Source organism: Lasioglossum baleicum, chromosome 10 (genome assembly GCF_051020765.1).
Source record: "Lasioglossum baleicum chromosome 10, iyLasBale1, whole genome shotgun sequence".
NCBI lineage: Eukaryota > Metazoa > Arthropoda > Insecta > Hymenoptera > Halictidae > Lasioglossum > Lasioglossum baleicum.
This window is the reverse complement of record NC_134938.1, coordinates 4,127,291-4,148,016: the sequence shown is the minus strand read 5'-3', so window position 1 is coordinate 4,148,016 and position 20,726 is coordinate 4,127,291. Positions and strand designations below refer to the sequence as shown.

The 20,726-nt window shown below is 46.3% G+C and overlaps 1 protein-coding gene across 1 annotated transcript in view; it reads right to left on the bottom strand.

The window, feature by feature from the left end:
- Su(tpl) (Suppressor of Triplolethal) overlaps positions 1-20,726 on the bottom strand; it is a 130,613-nt gene that overhangs the window by 74,677 nt on the left and 35,210 nt on the right. Inside the window, exon 2 of the mRNA XM_076432024.1 lies at positions 13,895-13,942. Coding sequence (XP_076288139.1) covers positions 13,895-13,942 — 48 coding nt within the window. The remainder of the gene's footprint in view (positions 1-13,894; positions 13,943-20,726) is intronic.

The following is a 20,726-nucleotide window of genomic DNA, read 5'->3' as shown; positions in this document are numbered from 1 at the left end:
GCCGAGTGGGCTCGTGCGACGGGGAAGGGGAAGCGAAAGGGAAAAGCTCCCACAGAGAAAACCTCTGTCCAGGAGGAGAAACGGGAAACTGAATGTATATAGCGTGACGCGCGGTTCGAGGAAAAAAACAGATAAAGGGAGAACGCGCGAGGGAAACGTCCGTGCATATTTCATGAAAAATCGTCCCCACGTTCGGTCGGAAGCTCGCGCGTGCTGCACGTGCTCTCCTCTCCGATAGCTCCCGTCGGCGTCGTACCGTGGAAAGCACTTGTGTACGCCTTCAGCGAACTCCATGCCTCGAGAGCCTCCTGTAAGCAGGAGAGCCGGTGCTGCATCAGAGAGAGGATGCGAACTTTACGAGACTCTCCACAAGCCATTTCTTCCATCGCGGGGGCCTCGAGTTTGCCCGGTACCTGACCTATGCTACCGGTGCGGCGACGAGGATCTCCTCCGCGGTCAGAAAAATTCTTCTTCGAGCGGAAAAACTTTGCCGGTTGACTCCTCGGACTTTGGAAAACGTCTGTGGTCGAATACACCGCGGTTCGAAATAGCTGGCGATACGTTTCGGACTCCGATTAAAGTATTCCTCGAAACATGAATTTTTCAAAAATTCTTCTTCGAGCGGAAACTTTGCCGGTTGACTCCTCGGACTTTGGAAAGCGTCTGTGGTCGAATACACCGCGGTTCGAAATAGCTGGCGATACGTTTCGGACTCCGATTAAGGTATTCCTCGAAACATGAATGTTTCAATGTATCGAAGAAAGCTTGGCCCTTGAAATCCGCCGCGAGAGCTAAGCGAATAATCGATTTGATCGGGCGAGGAGTCGGTGGGCCCTGTGCCAGAGGGCTGCTGGCATCGTCGGCCGAAAATGCCGTGTCGATCTAGCCGAATAGATTACCCGGACGCGGACACGACGCGGTCACAGATCGAAATCGGTTGAGTCTCGTCCGCTTCCTGAGTTCTCGTGAAATAACGATTAAAGACGGCGTAATCGCCGGGGTAATGCATTCGGCCGTCTGGTTTATGGACGGGAAACAAGAGCTTCCTTTTTCGAAAAGAATAAATAGCTGGGTAACGGTTCATCTCGCCTTGGAACTGCTTCTAAGCGTTCTCGGTTTTAAGTATGCGCGACGACACCGCTCATGAATATTAACCGTTCGACCGACCAGATTTAGTGCTGCTAATTGGTGGCATCGAAAGTATTCCGGGAAACCCGCGCCGGCAATAAATCGGATTACGAGCGGCCGTCTCGTGGAAAATGGGCGCCACCCGAACAAAAGAACCTTCTCGCCGATCGTCGAACGAGCCGGGCTTTCGTCGAGGAAACTCGACGATATCTATGACCAAATTTTTACTCGGAGGGACTGCCATATTTATGCGGCTCGGTCGACTAGCAGACAAATCTTAATCTGGCGACTCTGCTTTTCTGACGAGCCACGCTGCTGGACGAACACCGAATTCGAGACATCTATCCGACACGCCGCTACCGATCGATCGCGGTTTCAACTGGTTTTACCGGATCACCGAATATTCGATCAACCGGTCGAACGCTCGGCCATTCGATATGCGAGTGTGTCAGACAATACGGTTACTTTTACCACGACGCGGACTCGTCCGGCAACCCGTTACTATGTTTTGCAATTTATATCGATTTTTTTGCTCGTCCCCGGACCTACGGCCTGATATTCTCTTTCGAACATGGCGACAACTGCTACCCTTATCTCTGCGAGAAAACAGGTTTGCCCAGGTCATTCGAATAGCGCAGACTCATTTCGTTCGGACGTACTAATTCCGACCAATTGCGATTTCCACAAAACATTTCTTACATATCAACCAGTCACTTCTAACTTCGTAAGAATGAAATCCGAAAGTTGTGGAAGAAGACGCGCAACAGCGAACCGTCGTGAAAAGATAAAAAAAAATCGCAGTAAAATGATATTCGAATCGCTAATGAATGCGGCGCGGCGCGGCGGATGAGAAATAAAACGCGGCTGAGATAAATATTAATGAACTCCGGCATCCTGGTTCTTTCCGAGGATTTTTATACGCTGTAAACGCATGGCGATGCGCAGTTTAGTCATCGCCGACTTTCAGAAACGATTTCCTGGCTCCTCGAGAGACTGGCGAGGCGATCGAGGCCGATCGACGCATTCGGAATATCGGCGATATCTCGCAGATAATGGCCGCGTAATCCTTCTCTTGGAGAATTCCTCGGTTTTTGAATTGTATCGCGAGCGATAAGGAGAATCGTCGCGACGAGTCAGCCATCGTCGCGCGGACGAGAATGAAATCGAACGACGATCCGCGACGCGATGGACAGAGGACCGAAGCTCGACGGGTTCCCGCTCGGACCAGAGATGATATCGGCCGGTCGAAGCGGGTAATTTCGATGTATGTATCGCGCGATCCAGGAGAATCCAGTTTTACAGGTTTAAGATCGTTCGGTGTGGAACCGTTCTCCCTCGTCACGAACGCTCCGAGATAGTCGCAGGGCTAAAGATAGGACTCGCGTTCCAAATCGCGAACCGGCGAATAACCGATTTGTCGGCGCTGCGCCCCGACCGGCCCACAAACAAATTTTGATAAGAAACTGTGCGTCTAGGAGAAAAAGATATTTAAATATTAACCGTCACACCTCGCCGCGCGACGCTCGGTAGTACGTGATCGCGTTCAGCGATCCCCACTCCGCGCGCCAGCGCTCCCTACTCCACTACGCGTTCCTACTCCGACTCATCTCCACTCCACTAAAAAGACTAAAAAGTAGAATATAAAAAGTCTATAAAAAGAAACTTTTTAAAAACCCCATTTTCGGGACAAGTGCGTAGTAGTTGACACTTTGTACAATACCCTATCAAAATGATCATTTTCAAGCATAATTAGAATCCTACATAATACTAATTCATCAGTAGTAACTGTGGCAAGAGTTTGATACCAAGAACGTTGAGTTTTTACATTCCAGACTGAAAATACATCAGTTGAAAGTCCAACTTTGCAAAAACTAGGGCGGACTTACCACACTGCACCTTAACAGCTAACTTCGTGCACCTACGTTGTTCAGTACATGGCTGCAGGTTCAGGAGACTGGTTAGTACTGTTTTGTACAAAAATATGTACTGTTTTTTAGAGGTTATGTGCGAAATGACCGATTAAAATCCAGAATATTTGCACAAAAAAGACTCGAATGAAATGAAAAAATTAGGTTGGGAAGTGTTACCACGCCTACCTTATTCGCCCGATGCCGCACCTTCTGATTATTATTTGTTCAGGTCAATGCTGAATTTTTCAAGTGGACAAAAATTCCGAAATGTAGAAGAGCTAAAAACCGGATTTTCCACATTTTTTTCTATCAAAAACTATCTATATTCTACCAATCGCGGGGGGGGGGGGATTGAAAAGTTACTTACATACTAGGCGGCAGAAAGTCATTGATAAGGATGGTGATTACTTCACTGATTTGCTACTCTAATTTTACAAAAAAATACGACATTGCTTTCCGGTTCCCGTAATATTTTACGTGAATATACTTTTAAAAGACCACATCTCTTCGCGAACGCTCGCTAAAACGAATAAATAAGTTAAAAAAAAATTTACAACCTATAAATTACGAGCTTGAAAACATGTTTCAAGGTCCTCGAAACCGGTGAGGCCATTCGGTGTAGACAATGTTTATTTTGCAAAGAAATCTATAATATTATATAATCATTTTCACCTGCTCCCAAGACGAACTTCAACTGAAACTTCTATTCCAACAGACACGACCATTGAAGTTGATTTTCTCGATTTTGTTCCGTGAATTGTACAAAGCTGAATTACGATCCGACTATGGAAATCGATAAGCCGATTCAATGTGACGCAATCGCAAGCAGATTTACTGATCTTCGCAGTGCATTTTTTAACGGGAAGTTCTGCCGGTGTTTTTCCATCGCGATCGTACTTGGAATCGTTAATGAGCTAGATGCAATGCAGAAACAAAGCTTAAGTACGTACCTGTTTTACTGTTGGGTTGGCAAGAAAAAGTAATCTCGGTATTTTAAGGTGAAATCAAACCGAATTTCTTTATTCAAGCGATGAACTTTAGTCAATAGAATATTTTCTTGATTATTCTTTTTGACAAAAGATCACCGAACACAAGGGAAAGCATCTTATTCGTTAAAGTTCATTGCTTGAATAATAAAATTGTGCTCCATTTCACCTTAAAATACCGAAATTACTTTCTGTCAACCCAATAAAACCTTTAACATTCAACCTACCACAGTCAAGCCAGTAAAGTCGCGTTTACTGTCCGCGAACACTGTCCAATGCCTACCCACTCCACTGTCATGCTGTCCCTCTCTACGTTCGGCTTTGTTTTGAACTCTTAGCGCAGTATATAGACGCAGAAATAAAAAAATAATGCCGGTATACGATTACTGTCCGTGCAGAACGCAGGCTGTGGACAGTAAACGCGACATTACTGTACTGCTTTATAAAACTGCTGATATAGAAGAATTCATTCCACTAGAGATACAGATTCTCTCAGAAAGAGATAACTGTATTTTTAGACGAATGAAGAGTACGATAAATAAAGTCGCTGAACGTTTTGTTCCAAGTACGGTAATTTCGTGTCTGTACTAATCTAACAATAACCTTTTTACGGTTCTTCAAGTTTTCAATATCTTTTCAGAAAGGTTTACAGAGTAGATGTAATTAGTCGATTAACTTTTTATTGTACGAAGAGTGTACACAAAACCCGCAATCTAATCGTCAGCATTTATCGGGGTATACATATTTTTCTTGAGAAACAAATAACTTTCTACAGCTCGCTATTAACCTGTTCAAGTTAATTAAGAGATTATCAGCTCGCGCGCCGTTATCGCACAATGAAGTAGCCGAGCTACGGGGGGGGACTAGATTATTTATAATTTATAGCATCGTCAGAGTTATTACTGCGTCCCGTGTCCCGATGTATTATTACCATACTTTTCTTTTCGTCATCCCTGATACGTGGTTTGATATCCGTAATTACCTTAGAAACTAGATCCCTTGATTGTCTCGCGGAGACTGGAATATTGTTGCCGCGGAGCACAGCTTTCAAAACGACGCTCTGCTTTCTTCCATCGAGAGCTTCCCAATCCTCTAATTATTTGGAGCACCGTGTCATTCTCGGCTCGCAATTAACGACTACGCCCGCGATTGCTATGCCACAACGTTCGCGGGCGAGCCCGCAATTTCAATTTCGCAAACAACCGTTGTCGTGCGCGCCGGGATGAAAAGATGTCTTACCTTGCACGATCGACAAATTTTGTGATGTCGCCAAATCGAAGGGCGGTGTTTTATTATTGTGTATGAAGCTCCGATATACACTGCCGGACAAAATGATAACGCATTTGATGTACAGGGGCCGGAATTTCCATAAAATCATCTTCATTTTCGTAGATATTTTGAAAATATCAACCTTTTTGTTGATTTATCGTATCTGGTCTTGTGCCTTGTTGACACTCGGATAGAGTTTGTTATATAAACTCGGATACGTTTGTTTTAATCTTTTTCTGTGTGGTGCAGAACACAAGTGCGAAGTTTGAAGTTCGAAGGACATATCTATATAAATACAAATCAAATGCTGTTCGTTGGTAAGCGCATCACTTGAGAACGGCTGGACCGATTTGGCTAATTCTTTTTTTAAAATGTTCGTATTAGTCCGAACTAGGTTATAGGATAAGAAAAATTGGAAAAGTACCACGGAAAAATGGAAAATTCCGGGAAAACTAAAGGTGCTTTTAGAATCATACATATTTCAATACAACAACAAAAACCAACGTCGTAGCTTTTAATCAATATTTCAATAGTACGTCGCAGCTTTTAATCAATATTTCAATAGAAACTTACATTATCGACACCCTACTCGCGAAGCTCGCGAAGCGAGCGAGCAACAACTCCCCTCTAGTCGAATATAAAAATACATCAAATGTGTTATCATTTTATCCGACAGTGTACGTGAGCTTAGGATAGACGCAAAGATGACGAGCTAAGCGTAACGACTCGTTTCGTACCAAAGTTTTACATCGAAAGTAATCTATTGTTTTATTGGGGAAAACTTAGGTAACTCTTATTGGAAAACCCGAAGAAATCCGACGATAATGGGACTGTTTTGCGCGTGTCAGTATTCCTCGAGAAGCTCGGGGCCCGCTCGTTGCAAAACAGGTATCGCAGCGTGCTTCCTTTCTACCGCGGCGCGGCGGTGGCAACCTGTTCTTTTTCGAGTCTAAATCAAAGGCGAAAGCAAGAATTTGGAACACGCAGAGAAAGCAAATGGTTTAAGTTATTTGCGACGGTAATCCCGGCGAGACACACGTTCGAGTAGATGTAAGCTGTTGCTTTCCACGAGTCGATACCGAGCTCAACCGTGGAAGAATCCGAGTGCAACGAACCTGTGCGATCACCTTTCTTACACAACAATGGGACACCTTTCCTACATCGATACACACCAAACTTGAAGCAAAGAGAAGCTAAAAAGATAATCCAGCCCTCTCCGAGATAAACACGTGTCGCGTGCGGGGCCTTGTGTCCCATAAAAATGGCTGTTCATTTTTTCCGGCGAGAACAAAAGCGCGAGGAAAGCCTGGCGTCGGTAATTTTTCAAAAGCGGTAAGCCGGAATAACAGCCACGAGGATGTACAGGGGCGTGCACATATGTACGTGTGCGCGGTGCTGTATTATCGGGCAGGTCGCAGGCGTAACGCCGCGTGAATGAACGCGAAAAAACGGAGGGAAAATTAATGGCGAGGCGAGAGCGCAACACCCGCATATATCGCCTACATGCGCGCAAGGCCGCAACGATAAAAGATAGACCTATACACAGGGACGCGTCCTGCATTCGCCGGATCCTGTCGGTGGCAAACACACGGGTTCGTTACGTCCATAAAACCAACAGAAACGAGCCTGGGATAGGGCAGTTTTCGGCCCGAATCCTATTATACGATGTCCTGCGGCCCTCCGGAGGGTGGAACGGTGTCGATGAAGGGGGAATCGGACGCTCTCGTCGCGGAACACGATCCCTCTGTTTCCTCGCACTCCGTTTAATAGGCGAACGATATACGTATGCGTTCGTGGAGGGGAGAACGTGTTCTACTGCGCGTTTCGCACACCTTCGTCGCTCCGACCGCTCCGACGGATAAAACACTGCCGCGAGCAGCCGGCAAGTCGGCCGCCATTCAAACTTACTCGAATGGAAGAATTACGCGAGACATTTAGCCTGAGAATGATACATCGAGTATCATAAAACCCCAATTTAAACAGCCAAATACCTTAATTTCCTTGTAGCGCGATCGACCAACCAAACCGCATACCCGAAAGTCACATCAATCGCGGGAACACTGTGGTACACAATATGCAATATAAAATGATCGAGTTTGTCGCGGAGTTGGGGATCCAGAAGGCACGAGAGGTCAGAGTGTAATTCGCCTAACGGTGGACGAGGCAAGCGGAGAGCCAGCGCCGCGCCGGCGGAAAGATGGCCGTCGAAGGGAGGGCTTCCCCCGGGACGGTTCTCTCGCCGCGAATCCGTCAATTATTTCAGGGTGACCCACTTCTCATTGTGATGCTTAGATTCGACTGCTAGAATGGTAAGTGGGTCACGCGTAAAAGTAACTGTTACGGCAACGATGTTTCATCGCGATGGCGGCCGGTTGGCAGCTCGATGAAACACGCGTCTCGATGCGAAAGAAACGCGTCCCGGCTCGCGTGTACGCGATCAACGAGGAAACGCCCCCCGGGAAAAGACAATAAAACAGATCGGCTTCCGGTTGTGGTCCATCGGCGATCCGCGGACCACGTTCCCACGTATCACGAGCTATGACGTAAGGAGATTCGACGAACTGCGCGAACCTAATCGAATTTATACCGTCGGATCGATGGAACCGACTGGCCCGGGATCTCTGCGCCATTCTTATTCATTTAAACGTGTAGGAAGCTTCAAAAATCATTTCAATCCACGGCCCGACGGTCCGGAAAATTGTCGGTACAACCGCCGTTGTCGGTCGGAAATTTTCCAGTCGCGCTGCTGCACGCTCATGATTCCCTGATCCGCGGATTTTCCGATAGCGCCGCGACGCGACGCCGCTGCTCTCGAAAAGCCGAAAAGTCGCGAGCCAGCAACGCTCCATTCACGGATGAAATGTGCATAACAACCAAGTAGCAAGCGACCGAGTGAAAGGCAACAATGCGAAGGCGAGCGTGCGCACGGTCTCTGCGTATGCTAAATCTTGAGCACGTAAAAGGCCGCCGGTATCGGCGAGATAGACTTTATGCGAGCAGGAATTATACTTCGAGCAGGGACGTCCGCGCGAAAGAGAGAACGCCGCAGACGGGGACACAGTTGTCTAAATAACCCCCGACGCTTTATTTAAACATTAGGATCCAACAAAAGAATTCCGAAATAAATTTGCAAGAGCAGCGACTAAGCCGGTGTCGTAAAAGACGGATAGAGAATCCTTTTGAAGAACGTCCAAGGATTGGGAAACACGATTGAAACGCGCTCGGCAAGGGTAAGACAGCGTCGGAGAGAGGAGAACGAGAAAAAGTGAAAAGACTGGTGGCGATCGGATGTCGGGAGGTTTTGTTACACGTGAAATCGCTGGCTCGCGTGCGTGCGAGTGCAAACTTGCATCGGCAGGTAGAACAACACCGGCAGCGCGGATTGAGCCGAGACACGGCTCGGTTCTCTGGAGATACATGCGTCAGCCGCGACAAGGACGTCTACTAAACGAGCGAATTATATTGGTATAATTGCTACGCTCCTGGCCGGGGCCTGCAGCGGCGAGATAGATGTCTGTCGTGGACGCAGACAAGGCTTTGTAGAGACGTGGACTCGCACAGTAGTCGAATTCTTCTGAAAAATGGGATAAAAGTCGGACGCAAAACTGATCAAACATTCTGGTTTTTTTACCGGTTCGCTAAATGCGTTTTTTTTTTTTTGTAATTTGCCATGGAGCACGGCGAACTTCGGGACCGAGTCGCTTTACTTTCCTGCACGCGTAATTATCGGGCACGTGTGCGCGTGAAAGTTTACATGGGCGCTCGTACGCGTCGCGCAACACAGCGAAAAGGTATCGGCTTTAGGTCCGCCGCGCCAACCCCTTCGCCCACGAGCCGGATACTTTCTATGCCGCCGAATTCCAGCGAATTCCCCGACTTACGTAAATTTCGGCTCGGTGATTTCACGAGCGAGGACGAACGGGAACGCGACTCGAGAGCCTCCTCTCTTTCAAGTCGCGAATGGGTGGGGGCACGATTATGCGAACGGACTGCCGCTCGCACTCACAGAAGACGTAAGGGGTACGGGCCCAGAAACATTAATCCGTTCAGTGCCGCCAGAATCGACCAAAACTCTGGTCGATTTTTCCTCTCTTACTTTTCCCCTTCCTCCTCTCGATTTCCTCGATCTGGCAGTACTGAATCCGTTAAACCAGGAGTTCTTAAACTTATGTAGTCCGAGGCCCCCTCCTTGAACAACATTTTCTTTGCGGACCCACATTTTACGTCGTTCTTGAGACTTAATTTCTCAATAATCTCATAGGCACTACGTTATAATAAACATTGGTAAAAGTGTATTTGCAGTTGAATAAAAATAATTAAATTTTTACTAATCATTGTTTAGCTAGTTAAGTAACAACAAATACAAGTCTTGACCACGTAGGATTTCTATTAAACGAGTCAGTTGAATAAAAGCGGAAAGTTGGGGGATGTAAAGTTAACACATTACCGACCGGTGATTATTGCATAATTTTGAAAAATCTATGGTTCATGGCTAAATACTTCTTAATGGAACCTTCAACAGTGACAGCAATTTCCATTGTGAACTAACAAGTCACTCTCAATAACGTTATCTAATATACTTTCATTTAAGATTGCAATGTAAAAGAAAATTTCTGTTTTCTTTCGGTACCGCACAATTATTGAAAATACTATTAATAGGCTTCCGGTAGATAAAGTGTTAATGTCAAAGTTGTTTCGCAGACCACAATTTAAGAACCTCTGCGTTAAACAATTTGTTTCGGTATGAAAAACTAATTCGCAGAAGAAGGCGAAGACGAAGGCGGAGGCAGAGGTGGAAGATTCGAGGGATGGTGGCCCGGAGGTGGAAAAGAGACGGCTCGGGTGTCGTTTATCGCGGATCGAGAAAATATAGAAGCCGTTAATCTGCGGAGGCTCCCGTCGGCCCGCGGTGACAACGGATTAAGCTCAGCGGGTGTACACAAGCGCAGCATGGCCGCCGCCAAGCAGTTTTAACCGGAATCTCCTCTATCCGCCGCCCTCGGAAAAATACTCGGCGACAAAAGTGGCGACCGTTCGACTTCCTGAAAAGCTGCGAGAGCTCCCCGAAGCCCGGCAAACAGAAATTTCTTCAAGCCCTCCTCTCCTCCCTCGTGGCTTATTGGTTCGTAAATCTGGCACGCCCACATCCGGATAAATTATTAATTAGAAACGTCGCGCCGCGCTACCTGTGTCTCTTTTTTATCACCTCCCTATATTCTACCGTTCGCGTTTTTTGTTGCTCGTATAAACCTTTAAAATAAAAATGTCTTGCTCCCGATTTTTTAATAGAAAGCCGGTTGAACCGTAGATCACTCCGGCCCGGTTAGGAGGCAATCTATCCCGACGGATGATCTCCGCTCTGAAAAAGAGGGGAATCGAGAGCAGAACAGCTGAGCGGCCACGCGACGAATGGAAGTCCTTCCGGTAGGTTACACGTTTGATCCCCGACTATTTTTAGCGGCGAACGGGGACCGCAACCACTTTCTATCGCGCTCGGGCATCCTACTCCTTTCCAAGGATTCACCGACTCGGTCGGCTTCTGAGAAGGCGTCCTTAGGAAACAATTTTCCAGCTGCCGGAGGCTGCTTGGATGCTAACGGCCCTAAAGGCTGCGCATCCTTCGATCGCTTGAAAAGGTCAACGCGGCCGGATCGATCCACGGAGAGTCACGGTAGATCTGACAGAGTGGAAGACGAAGCCAGTCAAAGGTCAGGATGAAACGCGGCCGTAGTAAATGCGGCTAAACAGAATCGGTTATGTGAATGAAGCCTTAATAACGCCGAGGCTGCACGGCCGAGTCGTTCTTTTCCCTGTACCAAGGGACCGCAAAACTCCTTTCCCTCCGCAACAGGTGATACTGGAATCGGAACGAGCCTCGTTCAACCGGATAATTGCGTTCGACCGGAGGTAATCGTAATTTTCTCTTCTCTGCCCGCCCGGGGAACTCATCGATCAACGCTGGATCCCAGTTGCTAAACACCGATCGGCCGGATCGCGAATCTACGCAATCTTAGATACACTCTACATTCCGCGAGCTGGCAATCTTAATTTGCAGTTCTTCAGGTTGGTTTATCTTCAGGCAGCGCCAGTGCAACGCGACAGTACCTTACTGGCGCGTTACCCTATGAGCAACTTGGGCCCAAAGCAAAAGGGAGGCCCCGAACACAAACCAAGATCCAAGATCGAAATTTTACGTTTCTCTCGTAAAGTTATTTAGTTGGGGTTAGGGGCCCCGAAGTTCTACTTTGCCCAAGGCTTCAACTAGTTGTAATTACTTTGTCTATTAACTTTGGTTTTGTATCCAGTATTTCCAACGGGATTGCGCCGCGGTTGCGAAATGTTGGATACAAAACCAGGATAGTAAGGTACTGTTGTACTAACTGGCTAAGATAAACCGATCTTTATAATAGGGCAAGGCTGGCCACGTTTGCCCGAATCGAAGCAAAACCGTCCCCACCATAGAGTCCGCTGCATTGCCTCGACCACGCCCGAAAAACGGAAGAGGTCGATCACCTTTTCCCTCCGTCATCGAAAAACGATCTCGAGGCCGTGATTTAAGACGACACGACGCGCGAGGAGACCCCCGGGGCCAGGGGCGTGCAGCTTTTACGCACGGTGTGCCAGGCCGACGTCGAGTCAAGGCCACATTTTCGGTTCTGCATAAATAATCTCGTTCTAACGCCGTAACCGTGTTCACGGTTTTTCGGAATAGGTCGCCGGACGAAAATACGCCCCGGGGCTCGCAACGAAAACGAATTCGTGATTGACGAGAGAGTCGAGATCAAAGGGCGATTACGTGGCTGCGAGACTTATGCTCGCTATTTATGATCCCCGCGACTGACCATTACGAAAAATCAGCGATTCGACTCGAGAGCGACGGGATCTCGCTGCTTGGGGAACCGACGAACGGGAGAAAATGGTGTATAACCTTGCTCGAACGACCTCGATCGCCTTCACCGTAGTAGAAACCTTCGGTTACGCGGCGTATTGCTCCGCCACGTCTACGGACAGGCGTAGTATCGGCGCCGATCCCTCGATCCCTCGATCCCGACGCGAAAAGATCTCTTTCTCGCGCGTGTAACACGATACTGGGCGCACGCGCGCATATCCTCGCGATCGAGACGTGTCGCGTGGAAATGAATTTCTCTCAGCGACAACATTCACCGACGAGAGAAACAATGTTCGGTCACATGGCTTACATTTCGAAATTTTCATCGATTCCAACGCACGACATCCAGGCGGAGGAACGCGCGAGGTTACGTTGCGTCACACACGGAAGCTCCGCGCGGTTTACACTTTCGAGTTGCACGCGGGACGAGTAACGAGGTTTCCATAACAAATCGCGCAGGCATCCCGCAACAAATCGCGACAGAAAACTTCCGACAACGACGCACGTCTTCGTCCGCGATCGACGTCACACGCGCGCTAAACGGCAATTCACGGAAAACGCGAAACGCGCAGCCACGTGACACTCAGATGGCGAGCCCGAGGCCGCGGCCTGTTCTTTGTGCCCCCGAGCGTGCGTGATCGGCGATTTTCTGGAAAATGTTACTTGAAATGGCCTCGGGAATCAGCCCTTCGAAGGAAATACAGTGGTACCTCGGTATATGTCTGCTTTGGAGTACGTCCGAAGTGTGAATTTTGCAAAATACCATCCCAACGAAGTTCAAACGAATCGCGATAGCATCGTTTGGGAAGACCAGACAATGTCACAGTTTAGAAACATCCTAAGAAGACGAAAATTTCGAATAAAATGAGTTTTTTCAAATGGATTGTAAACCTACTTTATTCGAAATTTTTATTTGAATAAAATTTTTGCCGAACTCTGCAGAAGACGGAAAAAGAAGTAACACCAGAACGTCAGGTTTTATTGCAGGGGGGGGGGGGGGGCAAAAAATCTCAGAAGAGATTTATTACAACGTCTTCCACAGAATAGAATATCATTTATTTCCTTTTGTACTTTAGCATCAAGCACAGTTTAAATTTAAAAATAAAATCTCATTGTTTGTTCGTGTGTTTAAAAGTTCAAACAGTGTTTAAATTATTTTACAACCCCATTAACGTAGAAATAATATCAATAGGAGTCTTTTTACACGGAAACGGATTAATCATTTTTCCATTACTTCTCATGGGAAAGGTTGGGTTCGGTTGTATGTACGTCCTATTCGGTGCAAGTCCAAACATCAGGGACGGATTAAGATCGTATACCGAGGTACCACTGTACAACATTTTTTACGCATCCTGTACACATGTTATGATTCGCTGATTTTACTAAATTCACGTAATTGCAACTAGTTCAACTGCTCAGAGAGACAGACGTATCTAGCTAAACCGGTGTCAAATCTATGGTAAGTAGCGTATCAAGTTTTTCGTATAGTTCCCGTACCCACTGTATTCCGTTATCGCAGGAAGAAACAATTACGTGCCTGTCGCTAATTTGCGTGACTAATCACGAACGAGCTGGTTATCGTCCGACTCCCAATAGTATTCGTCGCATCGCGCTCGACTATTAACAATAAAACGCACGAAAGCCTGCGCATGTCGCGCAGGCCTGGACATTCAACGTGAATGTATAAACGATAGAAAGTGATTTCCACTTACCCCTTCGTTTCCTAGGAACTGTATAGTAGGGTTCTGGCTGGTCTTGTTCTGTAACAGAATCGACAAATTTCAAGTTAATTTCGATGATACGTATCTACGCGCTGTACAAATTATTACAGAAAGATTTTCATTGTAGGAAATACCACGCAATGTTTCATGCTCGCTGTATTCGCTCGAGCAAATTTAATCTAACATTATGTTGAATGAGCACCGCTGAAGGACATTAAACCAGGGATCTAATCAACTCGACCTCGGCTCGACGAGGAAAATGAGCTAAACGAATCGGTGAACTAAAAACTAGTAATGACAAAATAATCTCTGAACGCTCATCTAGATTGATAAACATATTAAGAACTCCGTGGCTGTGTGGGCGAGTTAATATTCCCATGCGTCCAACGGAAGTCTGATATTTGTTTTATTCTGTTGTAAAGATTTGTGTAAAAAGGGAGTTCGGTCCGTTTATAATAAATAGAATAATTAGACTGCGGATCTTTACGCAAAATCAAATTTTTACACATCAATTGCAAGCTGTACGAGCTAAATAAAAATTTATTTTACTCACTGATGATTTTTATACGTTAAAAAGTGTATATCGGCATTGTTAAACACTTTTAATCTTTTTCCCTAATCATTTTTGTCATAAATGCACCAAATCCGCAGTCTAATAATAATAATAATATTTCCAGAAATGGAAATATCACTTAAAATGATTTAAATAGTATTTCAGTTCGGTTTCCAAGTTTTCGAACGGACCCGGAGAAAAGGCTCGTTAACGATACCAAGTTAACGAGAAGAAATCGGCAAGTGACCGCGTATTTGCATAACATGCGTTGGCACTCTCTAGCCGGCAGAAAATTCAGGTCTCATTCGGCCGAGAAAAAGAAAACGCTGTCGCGCTTTCCATGCGCGTGCTCGCACCAGTCTCCTCGTTGTCTGCCCTATCGACCCGCCTATCAACACGTGCATACAATTCGGCGATAAGGCAAGAGATAACGGAAACGGTCGCGCAACGACCGGTCTCGTGAAACTCTCGAGCTTCGAGTTAATTATAGGGCTGTTACTTTCCTTCGAAGATCGATGAATTCGATTTCAGAAACTTGATGTGAAAATTTTCAATCGATTTTAAACATTTTGATGAGATTATAACAGAGACATGTAGTAAATTTCAGACGGTATTGCGACCGCGTCATATCGAAAACAAACGCCGTGGTAAAATGTCAAAGATAACGGTTCGACGGAGAATCTCGGTGTGGCTGTTCTTTCGCTTGGTAAACTAAAAACATTATAGTATAATAATACGTAGAGCTCCTTCGGTGCGAAGCGGGTCAGTGGAGTAGGGAGCGCTGTCGCGCGGAGTGGGGATCGCTGAACGCGATCACGTACTACCGAGCGTCGCGCGGAGAGGTGTACCGGTTAAATTTAATAGTTTATATCTCCTAAACGCGTAAGCATTTTTAAACATTTCTTTTAGATATTGCATTGTCATCCAGTTCTGAGCTATGTTTAAAATTTCAAGTCTCTGGCTCATCGGGAAGGTAGTTTAAAATCAATTGCAAAAGTACCGAACAGACAGACAAGAAAGCGAGCTAGTAAAAACGTGGTAAAAACAGTAATAGGCTAACACCATGTATTGTAAATGAAATACTATTCTGAAATAGTGACGAATTTAATAAATAAAGTGCTTAAAACCCACGACGCAGTTCTGATTTCCAAGATTCGGGTACTACATACTTGCGAAAGATTCGATTCCTTTCGACATCGAAGTTGTACTTATAAGTACTCATTCCGTGGTTCCATATCAGTTTGCATAAAGTGAATACTTCACAAATATAATCATTGAAACATTATTGCTTTTAAGTAGTAATCGAAACCCATGAAATCCAAACAACGATCCCTGACATTTCAACAACCAGGGTTTGCCTCGGTAACAGTCTCCATTCAAAATAAAAATGTCCTACATTGGTAATTGGACTATGCTATTATTACTGTCCGAAAGAGGCAATTCTGTTCGCCATTACCGATTCGCGATGGCGGTGAGATATCACGAATTCGCGATGGATTTATCACCGCCGCGAGCATCATTAATCAACACTCGATTGAAAGGTTGCGGGCCTTCTAATTCACCGTGAAAAATATTACATCTTGTTGCGTCACGGTTTTTTGTATGTAACGTACTCAACGTCTTGTAGAGTCGCGATCGAGAGGCGGCGAATCATCGATCTTGCGCAACTATTGAAATCGTGGATAGCGAAATCTTTGAAGATTAAAAAACGAACAAAAGAAACAATTATCAAGGCGATCTTCTTTTAGAAGTCGGGACTGTTGGATTGGGCGAGTAGTTTATCGTGTTAAATCAGCTACTCGATCGAAAGCATAATTCGAAAAGATAAGTTTTCCTCGACAAGCGTTCGATTTCCGTGGCTCGAGGAATCAAAATCGTAAGATCTCGCCACGTAATACATATTTCCCGTGGTTTCGTTGTGCCGACGACAACGACGGCGGCGACGCGTGGATGTAACATGATTTCGTGTGCGATACGCGGACGCGATCATTTGAAAAGGGAAAGTCGCCGGTAAAAGCTTGAGTAGTGCCTTTGATCACCGAGCACGACGAACGAGGTTCGTAAAAACGAGATGTGCTACGATCGATGATATCACTGATGATCGATTGCGCTTCCGGCGATCATTGCCAAGACAGAGAAAATTGACCCTTTCACTGCTGCGGCGCGGCGCGACTGACGGTTCAATAGTGGGTCACGAATAACTTGTAAGTACCTGGAAATTGTTGAGCACCGCTTGCTTAACATTTAATCGATACATCCTCCGAAGGCAGAAAACTCCGAGTTGCTACGCGATAGATCTTAACTATTTCTAGATCCGCGTTCTTTGATCGTTCAGGAGTCTACTCTCAAAATTTTGTAAAATTAACCCTTGCGTGGGCAACCGGAATTTCACTATTGTTGGGCAACCAGTAGGGTTGCCAGATCTTCTATATTTGACATGAGTCTTCTAAATTTCAACTTGATCTCTAATTTTCACAAATCTTTGTTTGAATAGAAAAGTTTAAAATGTGCTGTGTACCTCTTTTACTGGAACTCCTATAGTTTGAGCCTATCTCGTATATACATAATTGCAGTTTTCACTACTTCTTCTATATTTGGATAAAACATTTCTGGCAACTCTAGGAACCAGGCGTTCTATTCAAATATATGAGATATGTAGCGACAAATTTTACTGGTATTCATGATCGATACTCTTGATAATCCCTTCCTATAATATACGAAACATTGTTTTAAAAGACTTCGGCGAAAAATTATTTGAAATTACAATATACAGTGAATCCTCTATCGACGCAAAAGCCTCGGGGAGGTTCGTTTACATCAATCGTAGAGAGAGACTATTTTTTTTTAGCGTCTCTTTCTTTCCCATACGCTGTCCTCCCTTGCACCCGAAACGTTCATCGTCAATTAATCGCACAGGCCTTTGAACTGTGCCGACGACTGCGACTCTCCGTGTCGCATGCCATATGTGCTACGCAGAAAAGCAAGAAAAAGTTGCTGAAAGTGGATGAAACCAGTTCGCGATGAACACGCGCACACAAATACAATATGTAAAAATTGTCATATTATTAATCAAGTACTATAATTTCATATTTTATGTTGATAAACAAGCGGCATTAAGAATTTTGTATTCTGTACAATTTCTTTCCAAAATGTCCATTCGAAATACGTCCGAGTATGATTTTCCGTACATGGTTAAACAACAAGCGTGTATACATGTTTGAAGCTTAATTACTCAAGATATTTTGCACAAATTTTGAGACACCCTTTAAAAATTGAACCGAACTTGAATTTTTTGAGACGTTCGATGAGAGACGTCATGCCAGTATCTTTCAGCGCAGAGGATGAGTCCACGCGGCGTCAATTAATTGTCTTAAATTTCTATAATAACGCTTCGTGAGCGGCGAGACGTGCGAAAACGATCGAACGAGCGCAGATACGGCGAACGCCGCGTCCGCGGCACGGATCTCTCACATTCTCGAGCGGTGTCCTTCGAAACTAATACCGCTATTAAATCTTCTCCGATCGAATGCAATATGTGATGCGCATGCACCGACGCGTCCGGACACCGTTTCAGTCGAACATCAAGGATTCGACGGAATTCGAGGCTGGAGAGCTCTCAGCAAGACAGAAAAGCGAATAGCCGACAGAACGGCGGCACGGTGGGCCGGCGGGGAAGGGGGAGGGCGGGCGCCCGGAATGGCCAAATAAATTAATGACGCAAAAGGCGACCCATGGTCTGGACCATTAAATGCTCCCGACGTGAAACATTAACGCTTCGCATACCGCTCGATCGAGTAGACTCCGCGATCAAGTTCCATCGAGCTAGAAACAAAAATGCGATTCGCAGGAAAGCAGAAGCGCGAAGGATGCCGGGGAATAAGCACGGCAACGCGAACTACAGCGACGGGCGTCGATGAACGTTTTCGCCCCGTGATCGATTTAATCACTCGTTATTCAGCCGTTCAATGGTAAAACGCGGTAGAGATTTTTGTTAATTGAGTCATGCGGGAAGGCGCTTCGAGTGGTAATTGCGATTCGGTAGCTCGCGGCGCGCAAAAACGGGCATTTTTTCGCCGTTAGAATTCTTGCGAAACGGTCGTTGCGAAAGAATCGCTGGCAGGTGTGCTGCGACCACAATGAAGCGTGTTTGCCCGACGTTCCACTTTCAAATTTCCGAGGTGCTCGAAACTCGCACGAAAACGGGGTTCGCGTAGATTAATTCCAGTAGTTTGATTGCGTCCACACACATCATTTCCTCGCCGGGTCTCAATAATTTAGGGGGATGATACCAAAAGAAGACAAAAAGTTGGGAAACGAGGACCACCTAAGCGTTCATCCCCTAAAAATGCATCAACGAGAGCATAATGGCTCACAGGTGACCGCGCCGGGCTACGTTCCGGCGACAATTTCTTTTCACCCGGACACGAAACAAGAGTTCCATTAGCGCCAGGACCGGGCAAAGCTTCTTTCCTCCGACTGTCGGGCGATTCGGCTCGTTGCATTCATTCGCCGAAAGGATGGCGCGGGGGGCGACAGGGGGTGCAGGGCTTGCCATTCGCAGAGACTAAATTCATTTCGGTCAGCCGTGCGCCACGTATAAAGAGATGCAACAATGGCGTACGCTCGGCCCGAGGACAACGGGGAGGACCCGGGTCCGCGTGAACCTTCTCAAAGAGGTCCTCTAGCTACCCTCCGACCACCCTTCTCCGACCGAGGACCTCATCGCCAGGTCAATAACTTTGCGCCCCTTTGCGGTGCCTCCTTTTCTTTTTCTACCTACCCTCCGGCTACAGGCTGTTGCAAGGACCGTGGACCCCGAACTTTGCTCATTTACCACGCTCGTTAACCTGTACGCTAGTGTGCAAGTGTGCACACAAAGCAACGGACTGATCATTTCCCGCGCCACGGTTCTGTATTAGCAATAAATTATCGCGTCTCTACCAAACGTCCATCTAACTTGTCGACCGAACGAACTGCGCCCTGCTCTCTCCGTGACGGAGATCACGTTCCTCCCGGGTACACGTCGGCTAATTGATCCTAATCCGTCACTCCGATAAATTATTCAGGATCGTCGGCGATCCTGTCCCAGAGCCGGGAGCCACGAAAGAGGAAATCGAGGGAAATTGAGCGAGCCGGAAACGACGCGTCGGTCGGGGGAACGGATCGAACGAATAATTCGTCTTCCAGGGGAATCGACGGGGACGGTTACACCTGTTGAATTTCGTTTTTAGAGCCACTCGATTCATGGCCGATTGATAAATTATTCGACGGCGCCGCGGGGACGTGGGATGCGTGCATAATTTAACGGTGGATCGCCATCGATCCTGCGAGACATGCTTCAACCGATCTTTTTCCTACTGCTTTCGTCCGCAGAGGGAGGAATTGTCTCGCCGATTCGTTGATACAGGCGAGGATAAAATTAAGCGGACGCCCTTTCGAGGCTAATAACTTGCAACAGAGCAAGGAGATTCGAATGTTCAGTTAGTAATCTCTGTGGTCTCCGTCGGGAAAGATTCCATCATAAACCGGTGAAGTCGAGGCCGACGCATAAACCGTAGAAACGTGACGTTGTTTGGACTCGCTATCGTTTCAATCGTTAATCTTTATTCCCGCGTAAGTTTCCAGAACGGCCGTGCATTATACGGATCTCTATATGTATATTCTTTGTTCTTCTTCTCCGAGGATGTCTATCCGACAGATTTCGAAGAAAGCTATCCACGACAAAGAAGAAGAATTACACCTCTTCGATCGCAACGATAAAAGTGCACAGTTTTTTGTTCGCGACCGATGATTCAACCTTCGACAATTAACAGCGGAGGAAAATTAAATTCTTCCACTGTCGAGAATAATTAATAGATACCGCTACAATGATTCTTATCATCCGTGACGCAAGCCACCGACAAGGATGATTGATCTGTGCCAGCGATTCGAGTCTTGCAAATCTCCAGACAATGTCGAATGCTACAGCCTGTTTAGAGGAGGAACAAAGGCGTCGTTTCAACGGGCCTCGAAACTCTAGCGCAATCTTTCCGATTCGCATATTTATTAACATTGGCGTCTATTATATCCGACCAAGCGCGAACAACAGATCCCAAGCAGCCCTGTGCTCGTCCACCGAGCTGACCCTATAAACAACTTTCCACGTTCCAGCTCAGTCAGAAAGGGGTTCAACCGGAGTTAGGGGAAATTCCAAGTACCCCGGGACGACCACGGTCGGCCGCAGAACGAAATCAGTGGTCTCGCGAAGGGGAAAGCAAAATAATGCGAGGT